This window comes from Dryobates pubescens, chromosome 35, assembly GCF_014839835.1.
Source record: "Dryobates pubescens isolate bDryPub1 chromosome 35, bDryPub1.pri, whole genome shotgun sequence".
NCBI classification, from domain to species: domain Eukaryota; kingdom Metazoa; phylum Chordata; class Aves; order Piciformes; family Picidae; genus Dryobates; species Dryobates pubescens.
Genome location: NC_071646.1, coordinates 4805232 through 4826282, shown reverse-complemented (window position 1 = coordinate 4826282; position 21051 = coordinate 4805232). Strand labels below are relative to the sequence as shown.

The 21051-nt window shown below is 45.8% G+C and overlaps 2 protein-coding genes across 3 annotated transcripts in view; both read left to right on the top strand.

Moving 5' to 3' along the window:
* The first annotated feature begins 26 nt into the window (after positions 1-26).
* On the top strand, positions 27-2989 carry BCAS2 (BCAS2 pre-mRNA processing factor). Its single transcript, XM_054176381.1, has 7 exons — positions 27-150; positions 236-328; positions 426-496; positions 616-777; positions 1311-1361; positions 2011-2091; positions 2574-2989. The coding sequence occupies exons 1-7, from the start codon at positions 58-60 to the stop codon at positions 2701-2703; spliced, it is 681 nt and encodes a 226-aa protein (XP_054032356.1). The 5' UTR covers positions 27-57; the 3' UTR covers positions 2704-2989.
* An 863-nt stretch (positions 2990-3852) lies between these two features.
* The window catches only part of TRIM33 (tripartite motif containing 33), a 33161-nt gene continuing 15962 nt past the window's right edge, over positions 3853-21051 (top strand). For both annotated transcript variants that reach the window (XM_054176322.1, XM_009896095.2), the window contains exons 1-5: positions 3853-4308; positions 14383-14501; positions 14605-14752; positions 17009-17141; positions 19443-19559. In XM_054176322.1, the coding sequence (XP_054032297.1) occupies positions 3873-4308; positions 14383-14501; positions 14605-14752; positions 17009-17141; positions 19443-19559 (953 nt within the window). In that variant the 5' untranslated portion in view covers positions 3853-3872. The remainder of the gene's footprint in view (positions 4309-14382; positions 14502-14604; positions 14753-17008; positions 17142-19442; positions 19560-21051) is intronic.

The following is a 21051-nucleotide window of genomic DNA, read 5'->3' as shown; positions in this document are numbered from 1 at the left end:
CGGCAGAGGCGCCGGGCGGAGGGGCGGAGTTGGCGCAAGCGCAGAGCGGGGCCGACCATGGCGGGGCCGGGGCTGGTGGCTGGAGACGTGGTCGTGGACGCGCTGCCCTACTTCGACCAGGGCTATGAGGCACCGGGCGTCCGGGAAGCGGTGAGTGTGGGCCCGGGGGGTGCGGTACGGCACGGCGGGCCGGGAGGGCGGGCGGTGCTCGTGCCTGACGCCCCATGTGCGCTAGGCCGCGGCGCTGGTGGAAGAGGAGACGCGGCGATACCGGCCGACGAAGAACTACCTCAGCTACCTTCCGGCGCACGACTACAGCGCCTTCGAGGTGAGGCGACCCGGCCGGTCCTCCCCTCCCTTCCTCTGGCCGGTCCTCTTCTCACCTGGCCGGCCCCGGCAGGCGCCTCATTGCTGCATCCCCGCAGACGGAGATCATGCGGAACGAGTTCGAGCGGCTGGCGGCTCGGCAGCCCCTGGAGCTGCTTAGCATGAAGAGGTGAGCTCCGGCGGCCCCAGCTGGTCCCCATCATGGTGGCTGCGGTACCCTCGGGGAGCGCCGCAGGTGCCCAGTGCCTGCAGAGCCCTTTCCTAAGGTGGGCCGCTGGCGTGTTCCAGGTACGAGCTGCCGGCCCCATCCTCCGGCCAGAAAAACGACATCACGGCGTGGCAGGAGTGCGTCAACAACTCCATGGCGCAGCTGGAGCACCAGGCAGTCCGCATCGAGAACCTGGAATTAATGTCGCAGCATGGTTGTAACGCGTGGAAGGTGTACAACGAGTAAGGTTTTCATTCGCTTTGCTGAACCTAGCTGAAGTGCTGAACCTAGCTGAAGTTCTGACCCCAGCTTCTGTGTATTTCTCACGTTGCCCTGTGTAAGTCCAGTGGTGACCTTTAGAACACACCCTGGAACAACTGAGCCGATTTGAGAGAGCTGTATATGGAAGAGGAGGAGGCTGATATGAATGAAGAGCAGCTGTCTCTGGCCAAGAAGTAGCCTATGTTTCAAAACATCCTAGTCTTGAGTTTTGTGAGTTGATGTTTGGGTAGCAGTTGGTGATAATGGGCTTTAATGCAGGATAACTGAACGGATTAATGACAGCCTGAGGAGTGATAGTTCAGTAGTTGAAATGAAGATGATTTACTGCTGATCCTGCTCAGCCTGGAGCAGTTATTAATAAAGCTGATGCAAAGGCCAAAAACAGTTGTAGGCTTGTCGTGCCCATAACTTTGAAGAGTTACACTGCAGGGTAAATGGGGCTGGTTGAGCATTTGCACATTTTCCTAATGCCTTGCTTGCATTCTGCTGTTAGACATCTGGTTCACATGATAGAACAAGCCCAGAAAGAGCTTCAGAAGTTGAGGTGAGTCCATTTTTTTCCATATTTTTGTACTGAAATTGGAAGGACAATGCTGCCCTTTCCCCTCCTTCCCTCCAATAATGAAGAAATCTGCCTCTGCCCTCCCCAAGTGGTTGTATTCATGATGCCTATTCGACTCCATTTTCTGTTTTGTCTAAACCTTTGCTTTGAACAGAATGGCTTGTGGTGGAATCACCAAACTGATTGCCTGTGTTATGCACTTGACCATCTGGAATGTTTGAAGTTTTACCTTGTAGTAGAGTGGAAGGAGTGGTTGCTTTATTTTTATTGATCTCAGGGTTCCATGCACAGCACTGTGCTGGGATTTGTCCCTCTGTGTTGTAGTTATGGTTCTGGCTACACAAGTGTTTCCTGGTAGTACTTCTATGCATTTGATGAGACACTGGAACAGGTTGCCCAGGGAGGTGGTAGAAACCTCATCCCTGGAGGTTTTTAAGGCTAGGCTGGATGTGGCTCTGAGCAACCTGATCTAGTGTGAGGTGTCCCTGCCCATGGCAGGGGGTTGGAACTAGATGATCCTTGAGGCCCCTTCCAACCCTAACAAATCTATGATTGGGTGTATTTCAAAGTTAGCAGCAGGTATTACGTATTTTAAAGAGACAAACATCTTATATTGCTCTTTTCTCCCCAGGAAAAACATCCAAGACCTGAACTGGCAACGAAAGAACATGCAGCTCACAGCTGGGGCCAAGCTACGAGAAATGGAATCTACGTGAGTATCTGGAATTCTTCTGTTAAATTTCCCATGACTATCTCTTGTGCTTGAAATTCTTCACACAGGTCTTTGGTGATCTGCAGAGTGTTACCTTGGGAATTGTTACTTTGCAAAAAGTGTTTTTCCAGCATCTGTAATTCAGGTCTTGGTGATGGTGGCTGAGTGAATTGAGGAGTGACAGGTGAAAGGAGGACACATTAGTTAGTTGAAATTGCCTGTTCACATTGCATCTTAAAGCTAGCAGATTTAAATCCAGTAAATTAAATGTATATGAAGGGTTAACTGGTTTAAAAACTATTCTTTATCCCTTTGGTTGCCCAAATTATTGTTGGTATCAACTGAGATTTGTCATGTAATGAGAAATTCTCTTTTATTTGGTATCTTTGTGCTTTCTTCAGGGCAAAGTTTGCTGTGGATTTTAAAACAAAAGATGGCTAAGTAAAGCTTTAAAGGTTTTAAAAATTTCTTTTCCCTTCCAGATGGGTATCTCTTGTCAGCAAAAATTATGAGATTGAACGAACTATTGTGCAGCTAGAAAATGAAATTTCACAGATCAAGCAGCAGCATGGGGAAGCAAACAAGGAAAATATCCAGCAAGACTTCCAGTGACTTAACCCTGTTTTACTGCAGCATGTGTTAAAAAAGGTGAAACAAAAAGCTTTGGTGATGCTTGGTTGTAGACACCTCTAGCTGCAGTTGTGTACAAAAAGGTATTTTGTTTCTTTTCATTGTTTCTTTTCCTTGTTTTTAATCTAGGAGGTGGTACAAATGTGTTAAGGGCATAGTTCAATGTACTGTGAGCTGTTTCAATTATGTCTCTAAAGTAGGAGCTCTTAGAAAATGTGTTTTGTAGTTTTGCATCTCCCCTGTGCCTTTAATAAAGGTTGTTTTGGTATCTGTGGGCCTTTTGCTGCACATGCAAAGCAGATTGTGCTGCAGGCTGATGCCACCCCACAGCCCTGCTCACGGGCACAGACAGTTTTCTGTATGGGGCTGGGTCTGGGGAAAGGGTTCGTTTGGGACCAGGAGCAAAGTATGGACATGCTGACCAGACCTGCCAAGGTAGAGCCTTGCTGGTGTGCCAAGCACCCAGCCCTTTTGAAGGGGTTATACCTTATGCTGCAGGGCTGTGACAGCAGTTCCCCGTCCAGTTACCCTCTGCTGCCAGGTCCTAGTCACCCACCCAAAGTGTGGCACCCCGGTCCCTGGACCATTGTAAGTCTCGCAGTGTCTCATTGCATCGGCATCCTCGCGGCTTATCTGCCCAGCCAGACGCTCCTGGTGTCAACTTCTGCAGTGGCCGCCGGCCCTCACGACTCCTCTTGCTGCGTCGGTTATGGCTGTAAGGCCGAAGGGCTCCGAGGCTCTCCCAGTGATGACAAAACCTTGACTCCGTTCTTGGCTCCTGCCTACACCAAAACCACAACCGATACGGCTTCGTGTGGGCCGTGACGACCTCCAGCGCGGCACAACGTTCACGGTCTCGGTTCCAGGAAGCGCAGGGCTCTGTGCAGCTTCCGTGTTCCGGCCGTGTTCAGACAGTTCCGTGGTTGGGGACCCTGCCCCCTTCTGATGATTGGTGGGAAAGCTAGCAACGCCAACCAATGGCGAGTCACTCCAGCGGGTACGTCACGTCCGGTGATTTTGGACGCGCCCTCAACCTGCCGTACCGAGCGCGCCTGCGCGAGTCTGGGGCCCGCCTCCCTGCTGGGCGCGCGCACGGCGCGTGGTGACGGCGAGCGTGCGCGGAGCGGGGAGTCGGGTTCAAAGGAGGAAACATGGCGGAAAACAAAGGAGGCGGCGGCGGCGGGGAGGGGGCTGCTGAGACCGGGCCGGGCGCCGGCAGTGGCCTAGAGCCTACGGTGGCGTCCCCCGTCGCTGCCGCGCCGCCCGAGGAGAGGGAGAGCCCGGGCGCGGCGGCGGCAGTAGCGGTGGAGCGCGGTCTCGGGGAGGCCGAGGCCGAGGCGGCGGCAGGGCCCGCTGTCGTTCCAGGGCCGGGCCCCAGCCCGGTGCCCCCGCTGACACCGGCGGCTCCGGGGCCTTTCTCGCTGCTGGACACCTGCGCTGTTTGCGCGCAGAGCCTGCAGAGCCGGCGCGAAGCCGAGCCCAAGCTGCTCCCCTGCCTCCACTCCTTCTGCCGGCGCTGCCTGCCCGAGCCCGAGCGGCAGCTCAGCGTGCCCGTGCCCGGCGGCGCCAACGGCGACGTCCAGCAAGGTGAGCGGGGGGCGGCCAGGGAGCCTTCTGCCAAGGGTTTCTCCGCCTTGCTGGCGTGGTTCTCCTTTCTGGCTTGGTTCTCCTTTCTGGTATCGAGTGAGCGTTCGACTGCAACTTCCCCTGGGCTTGAGCCGGTAGTTCTTCCGGCCTTGGTCGGTAGCTCTACCCGGAGCGGTTGCGTACGTGACCGCCGGTGCCCTAATCCTTCAGGGTCTGTTTTACAAGGCCCATCAGCAGCTCCCTTCGTATTTCCAAACGCCGGCTGTAACTTGGAAGTTCTTGGGATTACAGCATGAATTGCGTGGTGCATTTTGTTTTCGCTTCTGGGGTGCCCCAGCAGAGGCGTGGCTATGAGGTGTCCAGCTGCTCACTTCTACAGCACTCCGAAACAAACCCGTCAAAGAGAATTCTGGCTCTTAATAGCATTGCCGACTTAGTTGGAAACGGTGTGAACAGTGCACCTGCTTTCCGACCCGTTTGGATGCATTCCTGTTGTGACCCGCACTAGATTATGCCGTCCTGCTCTGGCAGGGGGGGTTGGACTTGGTGATCTCTGGAGGTCCCTTCCAACCTCTAACATTCTGTGATCCTGTGTCCTGTAGATTGCCTTAAAATGTTGCAGTGCCGTTTGACACTAGAGTGGCTGTGCCTGTTGGCTCTACGGGCAACTTTGGTACTCTGGAACAAGTGCAGGCTGCTCCTTCCGGGTGTTCTTACAGGGATCACAGCTTGGATTTGATTTTTTATTTTATGTATTCAGGGAAGGAATCGAAAAGCTTCTGGAGCTTTTAATGGAGTGACTCACAGGCTGTGGTCTATGGACCAAACTAGGGCCCTGGTAAGTGGTTTTGCAGTTCTTAACTGGGCCCTGTGTTCACAGAGACCTTTGTTTGGTGACATCTTACTGGTTTTAGCAAGCTCTTGAACCTTTCGTGTGTTCAGTTGTGAAGGAATTAACCTGGCTTCATAGTGGTTCTTTCATCCAAACTGTTCAGAAGCAGTTCACATAGGGTGTGATCTTAGAAGGTCCATCAGTTTGAAAAAGATGATAGAAGGTAGTTCATAAATGCACTAGATAAAGCAGTCAGTTGATCTCGTTATTCTTCCTGTTAAATTCTAGGTTCTACAATTTTTGTTACGTGTGCTAGAGGAAGATGCAGGACTTGGAAGGCTGTTTCACTGGCAATCAGCAGGATTATCTGAACCCTACTGTATTTCTTAGGGTGCAAGTGTGGGAACAGTATGAAATGTAACTTTTTGAGTATGTAGAAACAGGAACATGAGTTTTGGTTATACACATTTGAAGAATGCTTCATTGTGTGCTGTGGTGAAGTAAGAATTCATCTCGGGCTTGTTGCATCAAAAACTTTCAGATGATGTGAGCAAGATGTGCATGTAGGTTCCAGGAGACTATACTAGTAGAGGAGTGTATAAGCCATCTGTATCTCTGTGTAAGTTTGAGTGACTAAGGGTATGAGTCCCACAGGTCGGTTGAGGAGACACTGACCAGCCAGAAGATGCAGTTTTGTGAGATGCAGCTCTCTCTGCACTTGGTAAGTGGAATGAGTTGACTGGCTCATGAAGTGCTTACCAGTAAACTGAGTGCAGAATGAGCATTGCCAACACACACAAGAGTTACCATGTTGCTTAGCTGTGCAGGTTCCTTCCCTACTGGCATGGGGTTTGATAGTCATGAAGTGTTGCTTCCACTTCTGCTGCTTAACCATGAGCAGGTGTTTTTTCATGAAGAATTAATGGGAAGTGGTACCCATAACTATACTTAAAGCAAGTTGCACTGAGAACTGCTGCATTGTATGCTGCACCATTTTATGTGCATTTGCGTTTGCCTGATATTTTTGAGTGTTTCTACAGCTAGATGAGGGAACTACCAGTTCTATGGGGGGAAGAAAACAGAAGGGTTTTTCTTTGGCATTTTCCTGGTTGCTTTCTCAGCTTCAGATTCTGCTCTATAACAGAAGTCAATAATTAAAATAGTAAATATGTGTATTTATTGGGTAGTAACTGTGGGAGCAACTTCCCAGGGTTTGAGCGTGAGGTCAGTGCCTACAGAGTGAATGGCAGTAGCCTTTCCTGATGAAAGCATGCTGTTGCTCTCAGAGAAAGCAGTAGGGGTGCTTGAAGGCAAGAGCTTGTGGTCTATATCAGCATCTCCTCTCCTTCCCTGCTGCCACTCCCTTGAGAGACACTGCTGGTCAAGATGGAAGAAAGATCTCGGTGCCTAAAAGTCTGGGAAACACTGAAGTGTAAAACAGTGATCTGAAGTTATGGCTTGCTCTATTGCACTGCTCTAAGAATTGGTTTTGTTGTTGTTGGGGGGAAAAAATAAGGAGGTTTTGCTTTTGTGTATTTAAAATGTGCATTTTTGTGTCATTTTAACCTAAAAGGTAGCATTTCATGCTCAGTTTAATGACTTAATAGGTTGTTGGGCTGTACATTTTGTTTGCTGGATAGGTGGTTTCTCAATGCCTGGTTGTTTCAGCTGTCGAAGTGGACTCGTCCTTTCAGATTGAATCAGCTACAGAAATTGATGTATTTGTATCACAGCATTCTGAAGAATGTGGGAGTTTTCTAAGCTGGAGATTTCAGAGGGTAACAGATACTGAAAAAAAAACAAACCCCAAAACTTTATGCACCCACTGCTGCTTCTGTTCCTGGCAAGACAGGTTGGTTGGAGGTTTCAGTGCTGCACGGAGATATTTACGATCTCTCTTAAGAAGATTATCTCAATGGAGCAAACGTGTGTCTCTCCCAGCTCCTTGGGAGTGTCACAGTCTCCATTGGGCTGAAAAACTAAAAAACCAGCTGCAAGATGCTTTCAGAGAGCCTAAGAGAAGCATCCACAATGGGTTGATGTGCTTGTATGTGTAATTGGAGGAAGAACACATTCAGTGCTGAGTGCTATAAACTATTTTCTATCATAAATTATTTTGAGAGGCTGAATTCAACTTCTGTACCCTGTGTTTGTATGTTTAGAAACCATGTTTTAATCACACCTTAAATTACTCAGTAACTATTTTTAGTTGGTTTGGGAAGGGGGATGTAAACCTGGTAGATTTATTAGACTATGACATACCACTTAGGCTGAGTTGGGTGCTGCTTACTGTCTTTTCAGTCTGGAATGATAAAAACTCCTGCAACAAATAAACTGCTGAAGCTCTGTAAATGCAGGTCGACTTCCTTCAGGGATTGTGAGTACAGGTCACCTGTACTCCCTTGATTCCTTAGGTTTCTCCTGTGGTGAAGAGTGAGGGTCACTGAATGTGTGCTGGAGCCCAGGAAGGGCCAAGTCCTGGAAAATGTTCAGTCTGAAACTTAAATTTCAGTCTAAATTGATGTCTATTTTAAAATAATGCTCTTGTCTGAGGGCATTCTAGATGCTTTTCTAAGGATTGATATCTGTGACTGCTATAAATTCATTTTCTTCATTGAATGTAAGCTGGTGAGGGGTATGGAGCACAAGCCCTATGAGGAGAGGCTGAGGGAGCTGGGGTTGCTTAGCCTGGAGAAGAGGAGGCTCAGAGGAGTCCTTACTGCTCTCTACAACAACCTGAAGGGAGGTTGTAGCTAGGTGGGGGTTGGTCTCTTCTCCCAGGCAAGCAGCAACAGAACAAGAGGACACGGACACAAGCTGCACCAGAGGAGGTTTAGGCTGGATGTTAGGAAGAAGTTCTTCACAGAGAAAGAGATTGGCCATTGGAATGTGCTGCCCAGGGAGGTGGTGGAGTCACCATCACTGGAGGTGTTTGAAAAGAGCCTGGATGAGGCACTTGGTGCCATGGTTTAGTTGATTAGATGGTGTTGGGTGATAGGTTGGACTCGATGATCTCAAAGGTCTTTTCCAACCTGGTCTGGTCTGGTCTATTCTATTCTATAGTTAGTTCTGTGCATGACAGTTGTGAAAACGAGGAATTTTTTTGTCAGAAATTAAAAAATGACTTAGGAGTGGACTTTGAAAGCAATTTTTTTTTTGCTTGCTTTTTAAAAATGTATTTATATGCTGATAGATTTCAGTTTGTGTCACTCACTTGACCTGTGAGGGGTTATTTCAAGGTCTAATCACTGAAACTGGAGGTTTTGGTGTATGGCTGTGCAGGAACTTGTTTGGACCCTTTTATTTCTGAGAAAAGTAAATACTATGCAGTAACTGCTGTTGGTATTCCCAACCAATAAATGAAACCTGGCAGAGATTCATTCCTTAGAGGGCTGTGTACATGCCAAGATTGAGCCTGAAGCGGAAGTTTGAGTTACTAGATTGCATGAGTGCCTGCAAATATTTCCTGAACTGTGAAGCTTCGTCATCATTTCAACAATATAGTAGCAATAGAGTACAATAGTTCTGGGCCCCTCAGTTCAGGAAAGATGTTGACTTGCTGGAATGTGTCCAGAGAAGGGCAACAAAGCTGGGAGGGGTTTGGAGCACAGTCCTGGGAGGAGAGGCTGAGGGAGCTGGGGTTGCCTAGCCTGCAGAAGAGGAGGCTCAGGGGAGACCTTCTTGCTGCCTGCAGCTCCCTGAAGGGAGATTGTAGCCCGGTGGGGGTTGGTCTCTTCTCTCAGGCAAGCAGCACCAGAAGGAGATGACACAGTCTCAAGCTGTGCCAGGAGGGGTTTAGGCTGGATGCTAGGAAGAAGTTCTTCATAGAAAGAGTGATTGGCCACTGGGATGTGCTGCCCAGGGAGGTGGTGGAGTCACCATCACTGGAGGTGTTTAGGAAGAGCCTGGCTGAGACACTTGGTACCATGGTTTAGTTGATGAGATGGTGTTGGGTGATAGGTTGGACTCGATGATCTCAAAGGTCTTTTCCAGCCTGGTTAATTCTATTCTAATAAAAGCATCTGAAAGGATTTTGAATTCTCTTAGATTCACTTAGCATTCTTGTGTTGGGAATCAACCTGACATATACTTCAACCCAACCCAACCATGTGTATTTTAAACCAGATGTCTAAAGCGATGCTGTTCACTCAACAGTAATTAGAGTTGTTGATGATTGTCAGTGAATGATATGGTAGAGTTTTGGGCTAGTGCTCATTGTGGTCTCATATGCAGCAACAGAAAACGTCAGTCTTTTCTTTTAAAATGAATGTTCTTGAAGGAGCACAGCACGGCAGAAGTTGTCAGGGACTTGTGGATATGCCTGGCTCCATCTCTGGCTCAAAGCAGGTCTGGTTAGAGGAGGTTCTTGAGGCCATGTCCAGTCGTGATGGCAACTTCACAACTTCTCCAAGCCTCTGTTGCAGTGTTTGCCCGTCCTTGGTTGTAAATGTGTGAAGTGTTGCCTTGTGCTAATGCTCCTTTTGGTGAGCACCTCCAGGCAGAGCCTGGCTCTGCCCAGCTGGCAGGTTAGGGTTCCCCAACTCCCCAACTCAGGCTGAGTGCTGTTCTCTCACATGGTGTGTTCCAGCCCTCATCACCTGGGTTGCTACCACTGGGTTTGCCCCCATTTGTCCTGTACTGGAGAGTCCCAGCCTGGGCCCAGTATCCAGTTGTGGTCTCCCAGAGTGCTGAGCAGGGGAAGGATCCCTATCCTGGACCTTCTGGCAGGACCTGCTAGTGCAGCCTGTGATGCTGAAGGGTGTGTGTCACCAAGGAGTAGGTCTGACAGAGTTGTCATTTAACAGCAATTCAAAAGCTATTCATAGCATGAGGTAAATCAAAAGGTTGAGTTTTAGCAGCACTTAATGATTAACTGACTTAAAGACTAACGAGTAATTCAGTAAAATAGGTTGTAATCAAGCAGTGAGTTAATTACAGATTTGAGAATGACAGGATTCAGGCTAACTTTGTAGTAAGGGGATCCTAAATAAAATAGTTATGTATGTATAAACACCAAACATGGGCACAGGTGGGCAGGCAGGAATATTTGGATCCAGTGAAGTATCAACAAACACCCACACCATGAAGGTTGCTGTGCACAATCACGTTGATAGTGAGGCATCTGGCTGGGTGGAAGAGGCCTGTGGTAAAAATTCCCTCTTTGAGTTTGGAGCAAATACAATGCATTGGCATTCTCAGCAGGGGGATTGATTTGCCTTGGCCTTCCATTGGCTTTGCTGGCAGATGGTCCTGAGAGGTGGCCCAGCTCTGGGGAGGCATGCTGGTCACAGCCTGATGCCACCCAGGAGAGCTCCAAGGTCTCACTTAGGATTGCTCTTTATAGGGCCCAAGACAACTGACTTTTGTCAGATGCTTTTCCTTTGTGACCCATCTTGGGTGATTTGATATTCTGGTATTCTTCACCAGCCATGCATGCCCAGAACTTGCTAGATTTTGGGGTTCTGGTGTCCCCTTCCTTGGGCCAGGACCCAAGTACAGGAGGTGGTTGATTGTTGTTGTTCCCAAAGGGAAGCAGGAACCAGGTATGTTGAGGGGACACCTTAATGCTCTGGTCTACTGCTTGCAGTCTACCAGGTTGTCAGAAGGTAAGAGATTGTCATTATTGTCCCCAAAAGAACAGGAGAAGCAGGAGCCAGGTATGTGAAGGGGGTGTCCCAGCCCTCTGGTACATGGCCTTTCACAGTCCACAGCTGGCTTGCCAGTGGCTTGCTGTGTGTCCCAGGGAGACAAGTCACACCAGGGACTGAGTGGCCCAGTGCAGGGGAGAATTGTCCCACTGAGCCATGTTGTTGACTCTTGTTCAACTTCTTGTCCATCAGGTACTTCAAACATTGCATTTTAAGGCATTGAAGTGAGGACAGAGTGACATTTTTATACTTGTGGCTTAGGGTGTTAGTACTCTGGAGTGTCATGAAGCAACTACAGAACTGATAAAGGTTTTTGTGTTACAGGTCAGAGCTTATGTTAAAGGAGCTGGGTCTTAGAAAAGTACAAATTTTAGTATGTAAGCAGGGGTATTTAGGAATGCAAATATTTGGGTTCAGAGTTTCAATAATGGAGAGATACTCTGAATTTATGGGTTTGAATTAGAGGAAGGATTAGCCCAGCAATGGAGGAGATCCAGTGGTGAGCAGTGCTACTGAAGTTTAAGGTGCTTTTTGTAGCATCTTATCCCTTGATCAGGTGCATTGTGTGCATGCCATTCCCTCCATTCAGATCATTGATCTCCTCACCCTCAGCCCTGCCCTTCACTTCCCTGCCAAGGGCTGCCTTGCAGCTGGAACTACAGCAACTTTACTTTCCATCGTTACTTTTGTTCTCTGCAAGGGTTAAGAAGTGGTTGGTTCAGCTATAACTTCATTTTCAGTTGACTGAAGTTAACTTGGAAGTCAACGAGTGAATGTATGGATCCTTTACAGTGGAAGCTGTTTTACTTGGCGAGTGTGGTGTTTGTAGGGAGTAGGTAGGTTTCCATGGATAGTTGTAGCTGTGCTCCCTTTTGCTTCTTCCCCTCTCCCCCTTTCTTCAGCACCAGGGCTACAGCACTTGAGGCTCCCAGCCAGCTTCTCTCTGGCGTTTGTAAACAAAAGCTAGAAAACTATATGGAGAGGATTGGCTGTACCTGGGCTTGGGAAGCAGGTTAACTCTTACTGCCTCAGGCAGCTTTGCTCTTCTACAGGTGGTCTCTGAAACATACAGTGACATTCCGGAAGGGAATTGCTAGAGGCATTGATAGAGAATACAAAATAAGATTCAGAAACTCCTGGGGTTTTTTTTCTTGTGCAAAAGTAGTAGATATGAGTTGAAAACATTGTCTTGGTGGGCAGTGTGTCTTGCCTAGCAAAGATGAACTGGGGCAGATCAGTCCATTTCAGCTTGATGTGGGCTTTCTCTGGGGCTGATTTCTCTGGGGCTGATTTCTCTGGGGCTGATTTCTCTGGGGCTGATTTCTCTGGGGCTGATCTGACAAGACTGGAAGTAAAGAGAGTGAGCCCCTTCCTATTCTGTAGCTCTCAAGCATTTTTAGAATTTGGAAGACCATTTTAGTGTTGTCAGGCTGTGCTGGGTTACAGCACCATGGGGGGAAGAGGATTGCGAGAGCCCTGCTTCTCCCAGGGGACAAAAGAAACCTGATCCAGGTGGACTGTGGTTTCTTCCTCCTGGGAGGAGGGGTCCCCCGAGACTAAGCTGGTCTGTTCTGCTCCCCCTTCCTGTCCAGCAAGACTCTAAAGGGGAGGGTGTGGTTGACGTTCTTGCTCTTTGCTCCTGCCTCGCCTGTTTGAAAGGAGCCAGCTCTGCTGCTGGCCTCCTGGCTCTGCCACGTGGTTGGGCCTGATCTTCTCCCTGCTGCATCCACGCTTCTCTAAAGGACTGAAATCCACATACATCGAGGGAGATACAAGGCCATCCAAATTGGGTTTTGTTTATTCTGCTATTCATCCTTATTCCTTCCCCCTGTAAATCCCCCCTGTTATTGCTATATATATATGTTAAGGCATTTAATTCTACTTCCAAACCGACTCCAGATTATTTTTTGGTAGATGAAACTCCAGTTCAGGCTTAAACCACCACACAGGCTTAAGATTTCAGACTGGAGAAATTAGTTCTAGGTAGGTTTTTTGAATACATTTCCTGTTGAAACTGGTTCAAGGTGAAGCAGTTTCACAGTTACATTAACCTGCTGGAAAAGAAAAAATGCCTGCTTTGAAATGCATGCAAACAGCCATCAGAGAAATGTTGTTACCCTTGGGAAATTTTAAACAAATATATGCAAGATCTTCTCATAATTCAGAGAGTCACAATTAAGACAAATGCCTTTGTTGCAGCTTTAGCTGTATGCTGGCAGTGGTAGATTAAAAGCATCTTGAAATGTTCCATTAATGGTTTGCTGCTGGATTGTGTTGCAGATTTTGTGTTTTTTTTAGCAGTCTTTCTGTTTCCATAAAAACCAAATCACTTTTGCTCCTGGATTTACTTGGGTTTTGTGCTTTCTGACATCTTTTGTCTGTGGGCTAGCTCAGTGTGCTTTGTCTAAATCATAAGCAGTTAAAAGGATTACATAGATGCTCCTCTCATTAGTGTTCTTAATAAAGTCTTTGACAAATAAGAACATCTAATGTGCAGTGCAAGGAAGAGGTGACTTGCAGTAGTTGTGTAACCAGGAGTTAGACAGCATCTTGCTTTGTAGAATTTGTGCTTCTTGCCTCTCTCTGCTCTGACAAAACTCTTCACCTGCTGTCGACTTCTGGTTTTTGGTGTTAGCCTTCCCTGCAGAGCTCCCTAAACTTCAGATAGTTGGTATTGCTGCATCTGCCTCATGGGAACGGGTTAGAGGACATCCTCTGGGGTGTCAGGGGAGACCTTACTGCTGTCTGCAACTACCTGAAGGGAGGTTGTAGCCAGGTGGGGGTTGGTCTCTTCTCCCAGGCAACCTGTGACAGAATGAGAGGACACAGTCTCAAGCTGCACCAGAGGAGGTTTAGGCTGGAGGTGAGGAAGAAATTCTTCCCAGAAAGAGAGACTGGCCATTGGAATGGGCTGCCCTGGGAGGTGGTGGAGTCACCATCACTGGAAGTGTTTGAAAAGAGACTGGCTGAGGCACTTGGTGCTGTGGTTGAGTTGATGAGGTGGTGTTGGGTGATAGGTTGGACTCGATGATCTCAAAGGTCTTTTCCAACCTGGTTAATTCTGTATTCTGTCAGGGAGAATGCTGTGACACTGCTTGGACATTTTCACGAGCATCACACTTGACTGTCCAGGCACAGACAAGACTGGGCAATAGCTATAAAAAGTAATTAACAGATGTCTTTAGTTTAACAGACAAAAAGAGGGGGAGGGGGGAGATGAAATGACTTGGGTAAAAATACATCTTTTTTTTTTCATTAAGAAGTCACTAAGAGAAACTGAGTATGATAGAAATTGTCACAGCTCTGTTCTAGGTAAGGAACCTTTTCTGAAGAGCTGTATGTGGTTTGTGGGTGCTTTTTTCCCTTGTGTTCTGTTGTTGAGGTGATTTTTTTGGGGGGGCTGGGGATCTGTTACACAGCTGTTCTGCAGCTAGTTTTTAAGGGGTAATGTCACCGGTGGAATCTGTTGGTTTACCCAAGCGCAATGAGCGGTCTGAGGATTTTGTGTCGTCATCTTTTGACTGTGGGCATGTTGATTTTTCATATTGTTTTTCTTAAATCTGAGAAACTTTTTTCTTTTTCTCTGGCTTGCAGTTGGTGTAATCAGATGTCCAATCTGCCGCCAGGAATGCAGACAGATCGATCTGGTGGATAACTACTTTGTGAAAGACACATCCGAAACGCCGAGCAGCTCCGATGAGAAGTCAGAACAGGTATGGCACTTCCCTCCTTGCATGGGATTCAAATGGGGCTTTTGTTTTTGTCCACCTTAATGCTAACCAGGAAAATGGTGGTAACTGCCCAATCCCTTTGCAGGTGTGTACAAGCTGTGAAGATAACGCTAGTGCTGTTGGATTTTGTGTGGAGTGTGGGGAATGGTTGTGCAAGACTTGCATAGAAGCTCATCAGCGAGTCAAATTTACTAAAGATCATATGATCAGAAAAAAAGAGGATGTATCTTCAGGTGAGTGTTTTGTTTGTCACTTAGTCCTGCCTGCAGTAGGAGAGTTTTCTCTTTGGCACAGGTGAAAAGAGAGAGGGAGGTTTACTTTGATAGTAAGCAGCCGTATAGCTTTCTTCAGAGAGTTTAGCAGAAGGCTGCCGATGCAAAATTGGCAGCTCTAAAACCAGAAGAGAAAAGAAATTTTAAACTAAAATGGGTTATTTGCTAACACTTTGTGCAGTTTAATTTCCAGTAAAAAAAAAGATAATCTTAATTACAGAAGAAACTGAGACTGCAGGCTTGGGAAAGGATTTAAATCCATACTTAATAATCTTTTTACTCAGTAGAACAATGAAGCGGAGGAGTGAAATCTAGAGAGCGCTGATACTTTGGTAATCTTAGCTATTGGCCATGGAAGTTAAATTACACTATTTGCTCTAGTTGATTATAAGGAGCTACTGTAGTTCTCCCAGTAGACAAGTATATACAGATAAACTCAGTCATATTCAGTGTAGTGTTACTGTTGTGTTGAAATTACTGAGGAAATGGGGAATTTGAATTTATTTTAGGTTCAGTATCTTTCTCAGTTAGCAAAATTTAACGTGGGGAGTGTGTGTGCAGTTTGTTTAGACATACAGTTTTATTAGCAGTTAATCCTTAAACTGTCATTTGACCTTGTTTTGTTTGAGGTAGTGTGAAAAAAGTTCTCAAAACTTGGTAGAAGGAGTTTAGCCTACAGGATTTCATTTGGAAATGGGATTAGAAGTTCTGATTAAAAGATCTCTTGGTTCTACACAGCCTGGATGTAGATTAAGATTGATCATATTGAAGAGGAATGATCTTGACATTGTGCTCTCTCTCTGCAGTTAAAATAAGGTCTTAAGGATTGATTCTTTGTGCCATTTCAAAGGAGTAACACTGCTGTGCTCTTTGCCAGCTCTGGTCACAATCAGATAAATAATTAAGAAGGTTGTTGCTGAGCTTAGTTCTCTTAGCCAGCAGATCTAATTTCACTTGCTTGGTCAAATATAAACTCCATTTTTTTTGGAGAGATTTCTCTGTGTGTCTTAATAGGTATTGTTTAATAAGGAATATTACCTATTTAAATTTAAATGTGTTAATCCTAGTAGTAGTAATCCTAGTAGTCATGAAACCCTTAAGGTGAAATCAAATTACAGGGCTCTAGAAGGAGTTACAAGAGTTTTTCATTAAGGGTGCTGTACTGTAACTGGCAAGGTGATACTGTAGCTCCCTTTCCCCTTCAGTAACCTGAGTGGGGAGTTACTGAAAAATGGCTGTTCCAATAAAGTAAAGTTTCTATCAGACCTTTAGGTGGTGTTTCTGAAGGTGGGAGCCCATGTGTAGTCAAGTATGGGAACATTGCCATCCTTTGACCTACCTACAGCAGTCCTTAGTAATTCTTGGGTGTGGGGAGTGACTGGTCATTATTTTCTCAGAGGAGCTTGTTCCCTTTCTTGTTAGTCTAAGATGTACCCTGTACATTTGAAATATCTTACCAGTGAGTGTCAGCTGTAGGCTCTTGAGCTCTCTATCTTTACCATAACTTGCATGATATAACAAGCTGCAGAAATGTTGGAAGCTGAGGAAGACATTCATGTTTTATACCTTACCTGCTGTATCTTCCAAAGGCTGCTTTCCTCTGTGCTAAGCTCAAAGTATCTTTAGAAGACTGTGCAGGACTACTTAGTAAACTCAGAACTAATTTTTGACATTAGCTGTTACTTGTCTAAGTGGAAAAGTTAAGCAGTTTAGCTGGGGTTTATGTAACTCTTAACACAGACAACATTTGTTTTGCCTTTACCACTTCAGTTATGAAGGATTTAATGAGGTTTATAAAGGTTTTGAAGTGATAATTTAGAAAACCTCTGGATGTTTGACAGTGTTGAGGTTTGATTCATCCTTCAGTGTGTCAGAGGTGAAATTGAAAGCAATTTAATCTTCAAACAGGTGTACATGATCCTGTTGTCTGTGTACAACATTGTACATTCTTACAAGTGCCAGTGTCTTCTGAGTGTTTGTGATCAGAGAGAATTCCTTCTTCCCTCTGCATCCAGTGAAGCAGAAACAGCTGTAAACCACCGGCACTGTAAATATTTCAATGGGAATTCATTTACAGTAACTTTAGGGTGAGAACAGGTCTGCAGCTGACTTTGTCCCAATTCTTGGTCCTTACTTAGCGTGGAAGTTAGTTGTTTTGCTCTTCAGATTGTCTGAATTTTATTTTAAAATGCAAAAATGGTTTATTTTTAAAAACAGAGGCCGTGGGAGCATCTGGTCAACGTCCTGTTTTCTGTCCTGTCCACAAACAAGAGCAGTTAAAACTTTTCTGTGAAACATGTGACAGGCTGACATGCAGAGACTGTCAGTTACTGGAACACAAAGAACACAGGTACAAATATTACCATATCTTAATTCCTGTGGTGCACTTTCTGAGAGGATGAAATAGCACTGATTTCAAACAGTTGTGTCATTAAATACTGTTGTGTTTACTCTTCGTTGGACCGAAACGATCCCTTGCAAAGGAGAACCTGTGAGGTTGAGCTTTGTCAAGAATCTTAAGCACATGGTATGAGGGAATTTGGTGTGGTTGAGGTGCTGACTGTCCTGTTGTTGTATCAGGGCCGTCACTCTGTTCAGCACTGGAATAGAAATTGCTACAGCTCTGCAGGATTAGTGCTGTAAAGAAGCAAAAGTGATTTAGTGAGTCACAGAGGAGGTTAACTTTGCGCAGGGCGTCTTCTATTATGCAGCAGTCTTTCAATTCAGGGTGATTTTGTAAAGGAAGGTATAAGCTTTGCCCTGTAGATGTTAATGTATTTTTTTTCTAGTACAGAGGGGAAAATAGGTAGGTTTTAGTTGGTTAAAGGTTGCTTCATTCCAAGTAAAAAGAAATGATGAGCTTTGTCTCCAGAGCTTGCTTTTCTCTTGGCTGCTAGAAAAATGTTGAAACCTCTTACACATGAAAGCTTCCTGCTCTCTAGCAGCTTTGTCATGTAGCTGCTGGAATGCTTGAAAAAGTATTTTGCAGCATTGTAACAGGGAAGCTGGGGATAAGTTTATTTATCAGCCACTACAGCACTGCTTTTCCTAGTCAGTCTACAAGTGACACTTGTCTGGGAAGGTGTTTGAGAGTACCTTGCAATATGGAATTCAGCTCTTTTTTTCTCTCAGAGCAGTGGCTTCTCTCATAGGCTGCTCCAGCAGCCTAATGGAGAGCTTCTACTTCAGAAATTAGCACTCAACAACCTCGAACATTCCTGCTCTGTTCATTCATAGCCTTGATCATGACTACCCTGAAGGACAGTAGTCCAGGAAGTGTGTTTCCCTAGGGTGTGCCCACTAACGTTTTCTAGTTGGTTTCTTTGCTCCTGCTTTGTGCATGATGCTGATTAACAGATGTGTCTTGCTCCACTTACCAGTCCTCTGCTAGTAAGAGAATACTTTGCTGTTAACAGGCTTCATTGCAGGATATGCTTTAAAAACTGTTGTCTGCAGGTGATAGTTAGAGAGGCTTCATAGAATGGCTTAGGTTGGAAGGGACCTCATTGATTGTCTACTCCAACCTCCCCACCGTGGGCTGGGACACCTCTCAACTAGACTCAACTGCTCAAGGCCTCATCCAACCTTGAACACCCCTGGGGAGGAGATATTCACAACCTCCCTGGGCAGCCTGTTCCAGAGTCTCACCAGCCTCATACTGAAGAGCTTCTTTCTCAGCTTCAGTCTAACCTTGCTCTCCCTCAGCTTCAAACCATTCCCCCTTGTCCTGTCTCTAGACACCCTCATGCAAAGTCCCTCTGCAGCCTTCTTGTAGGATCTGTTCTGGTATTGGAAGGCAGCACTAAGGTTCCCTTGGAGTCATCTCTTCTCCAGGCTGAACAGCATGAAGTTTAGTTGCTGCAGAAACAAGCAGTGTCAGGAGACTGATAGGAATCCTGGGGTTTGGGGGAAATCTATTAATATTTGAGCAGCTGAGCAGATGAAAACTCTTGAAGTTACTTCATTCCCCTTGGCATTTTCCTGCTGTTGCATTGTTAATTCCCCTTGTGGCACATAGTGTGTTAGGAAAATGCACCAAATTCCATTACTTGCCTTCATGATAGCTACTTGCACTCTTTTCAGACCATACTTTGGTACAACAGCTGCTTGGTTGAAGGACTTGGGAGGGGATGAGATGTTCTCCATTGCAAGTACCAACAATTCTTAATAAGAATATTTTCTTTTGGATTAAATTTAATTCAGCCAAATATGAGCAGTATAAGCTCAGCTGAAATTTTTTTTCTGGGACAAGATATATTTTTTTCTTCTTTCTACTTTTGAATGTGTGTTTAAGCTCTTAGTGCATTTTCCTCATCTTACCTTAAAATGATTGGTCCAACTGAAGTTTCTGGTATCTCCTTTATCTGGTATTCCATAATTTGCTGTCTTGTGAAATGATTTAGTGCATTGTCTCCTTCTATAGCTGGAATTAATAAGTGACCCAGTGAGGTTCAGTCTTCTGGATACTTAGGATTTGATCAGTACTGACACATTTGGCACACTGGCATACCTGTACTTATGAGTTTTCTGTGTTTTGTTAATTTTTTTTCCCTTCCAAGTTTTATGTCTTTAAGCATAAATTTACGTCTGAAACTGCAGTTTCAACATGATGCTCCTTGGTAATTGATATCTTCTTTTGCATGTTGAAAAGGTATCAGTTTCTGGAAGAAGCTTTTCAGAACCAGAAGGGTGCCATTGAGAACCTATTGGCCAAACTTCTTGAGAAGAAGAATTATGTAAATTTTGCAGCTACTCAAGTTCAGAATAGGTAAGTACCCCAAAATGGTTAATTGTTTCTATTACCTTTCATTTTTAATGAATCATGATGAGACCTTACATTGCAGTTGACTCTCGACCTTTAGTTGTATTGGACTGAATTATCATAGAGTGGCTCAGGTTGGAAGGGACCTCAGAGATCATCCACTCCAACCTCCCTGCCATGGGCAGAGATGCTTCACAAGTAGACTTGGCCGCTCAAGGCCTAGCATTAAACACCTGCAGGGAGGAAGCATCCACAATGTCCCTGGGCAACCAGTTCTGGAGTCTCACCATCCTCATACTGAAGAACTTCTTCCTCAGCTCCAGTCTAACCCTACTCTGCCTCAGCTTCAAACCATTCCCTCACATCCTGTCTCTAGACACTCTTATGAAAAGTCACTCTGCAGCCTTCCTGCAGGCTCCATTCAGGTATAGGAAGGTAGCTCTAAGGTTCCCTGAGAGTCTTCTCTAGGCTGAACAACCTCAGCTCCCTCAGCCTATCCTCATAGTAGAGGTGCTCCAGCCCTTGGATCATCTCTGCTTGAATTACTTTTTGTGATGTTTTCTTCCCTACAATACTGTGGATCTGTTGGAACTTATTACAAGGATCCAGTGTCAAAGATGTTGTCTTTTGTGGCAGCTTCAGCTATAACCAAAAATGTGACACTTTCATTACACTGGGGGAAGGAGGAATTAAAAAAAACAAACAGTGAAGGCAAGGCAAAACTGTCTTATGGTTTCTGCTAAGCTCAGCTCTAGATGACAGAAATGTTGGCTGTAGAGATAAACAGATTTGCCTTGAAATATTGTTGTTTCATATGAATGCCTCTGGTAACAAAAACTTGTTTTGAGAGTGAATAGAAGGATGTTTGTTTGTTTGTTTTAAGCAAGCAAAACTTAGGGTAATTACTTGAAAGGAAGACAAGCTTTTCCTTAGGTAGTTTTAAGAATTGCAGAGTTAGCTTCAGTTCAGCATTCTGTGGAATATTGAGTGTAGAGACAGCACAAATGGTGACTGCTGGCTTTTAACCCTCTCACGTTGATGTGGTGTGCTGGAGGTTAGGGAATTCCACTGTGATTCTTGGTGGTTTTGTGAGCCTTCTGCAACTTTGAAGTCATTTGCAAAATGACAGATTATCTGGAGATGCAAAGTACAAGGGTGGAAGGAAGTGTGCCCAAGATGTGAGAAGTTCTGGTGCAAATTGTTAACCCTTAGTGGTGCCGTGTACATGGCAGAGGCAAATGTGTGAAGATGGGAGCAGTGAAAATGGAGATTTGTATCACAGAATGTTAGGAGTTGGAAGGGACCTCCAGGGATTGAGTCCAACCCTACTGCCAAAGCAGAATCACCCAGGGCAGTCCACGCAGGAACACATGCAGGTGGGTCTTGAAAGTCTCCAAACGAGACTACAACCTCCCTGGGCAGCCTGCCTCAGTGCTCCATCACCATCAAGAACTGCCTCCTTGTGTTGAAGTGGAACCTTCTGTGTTCTAGCTTGTAC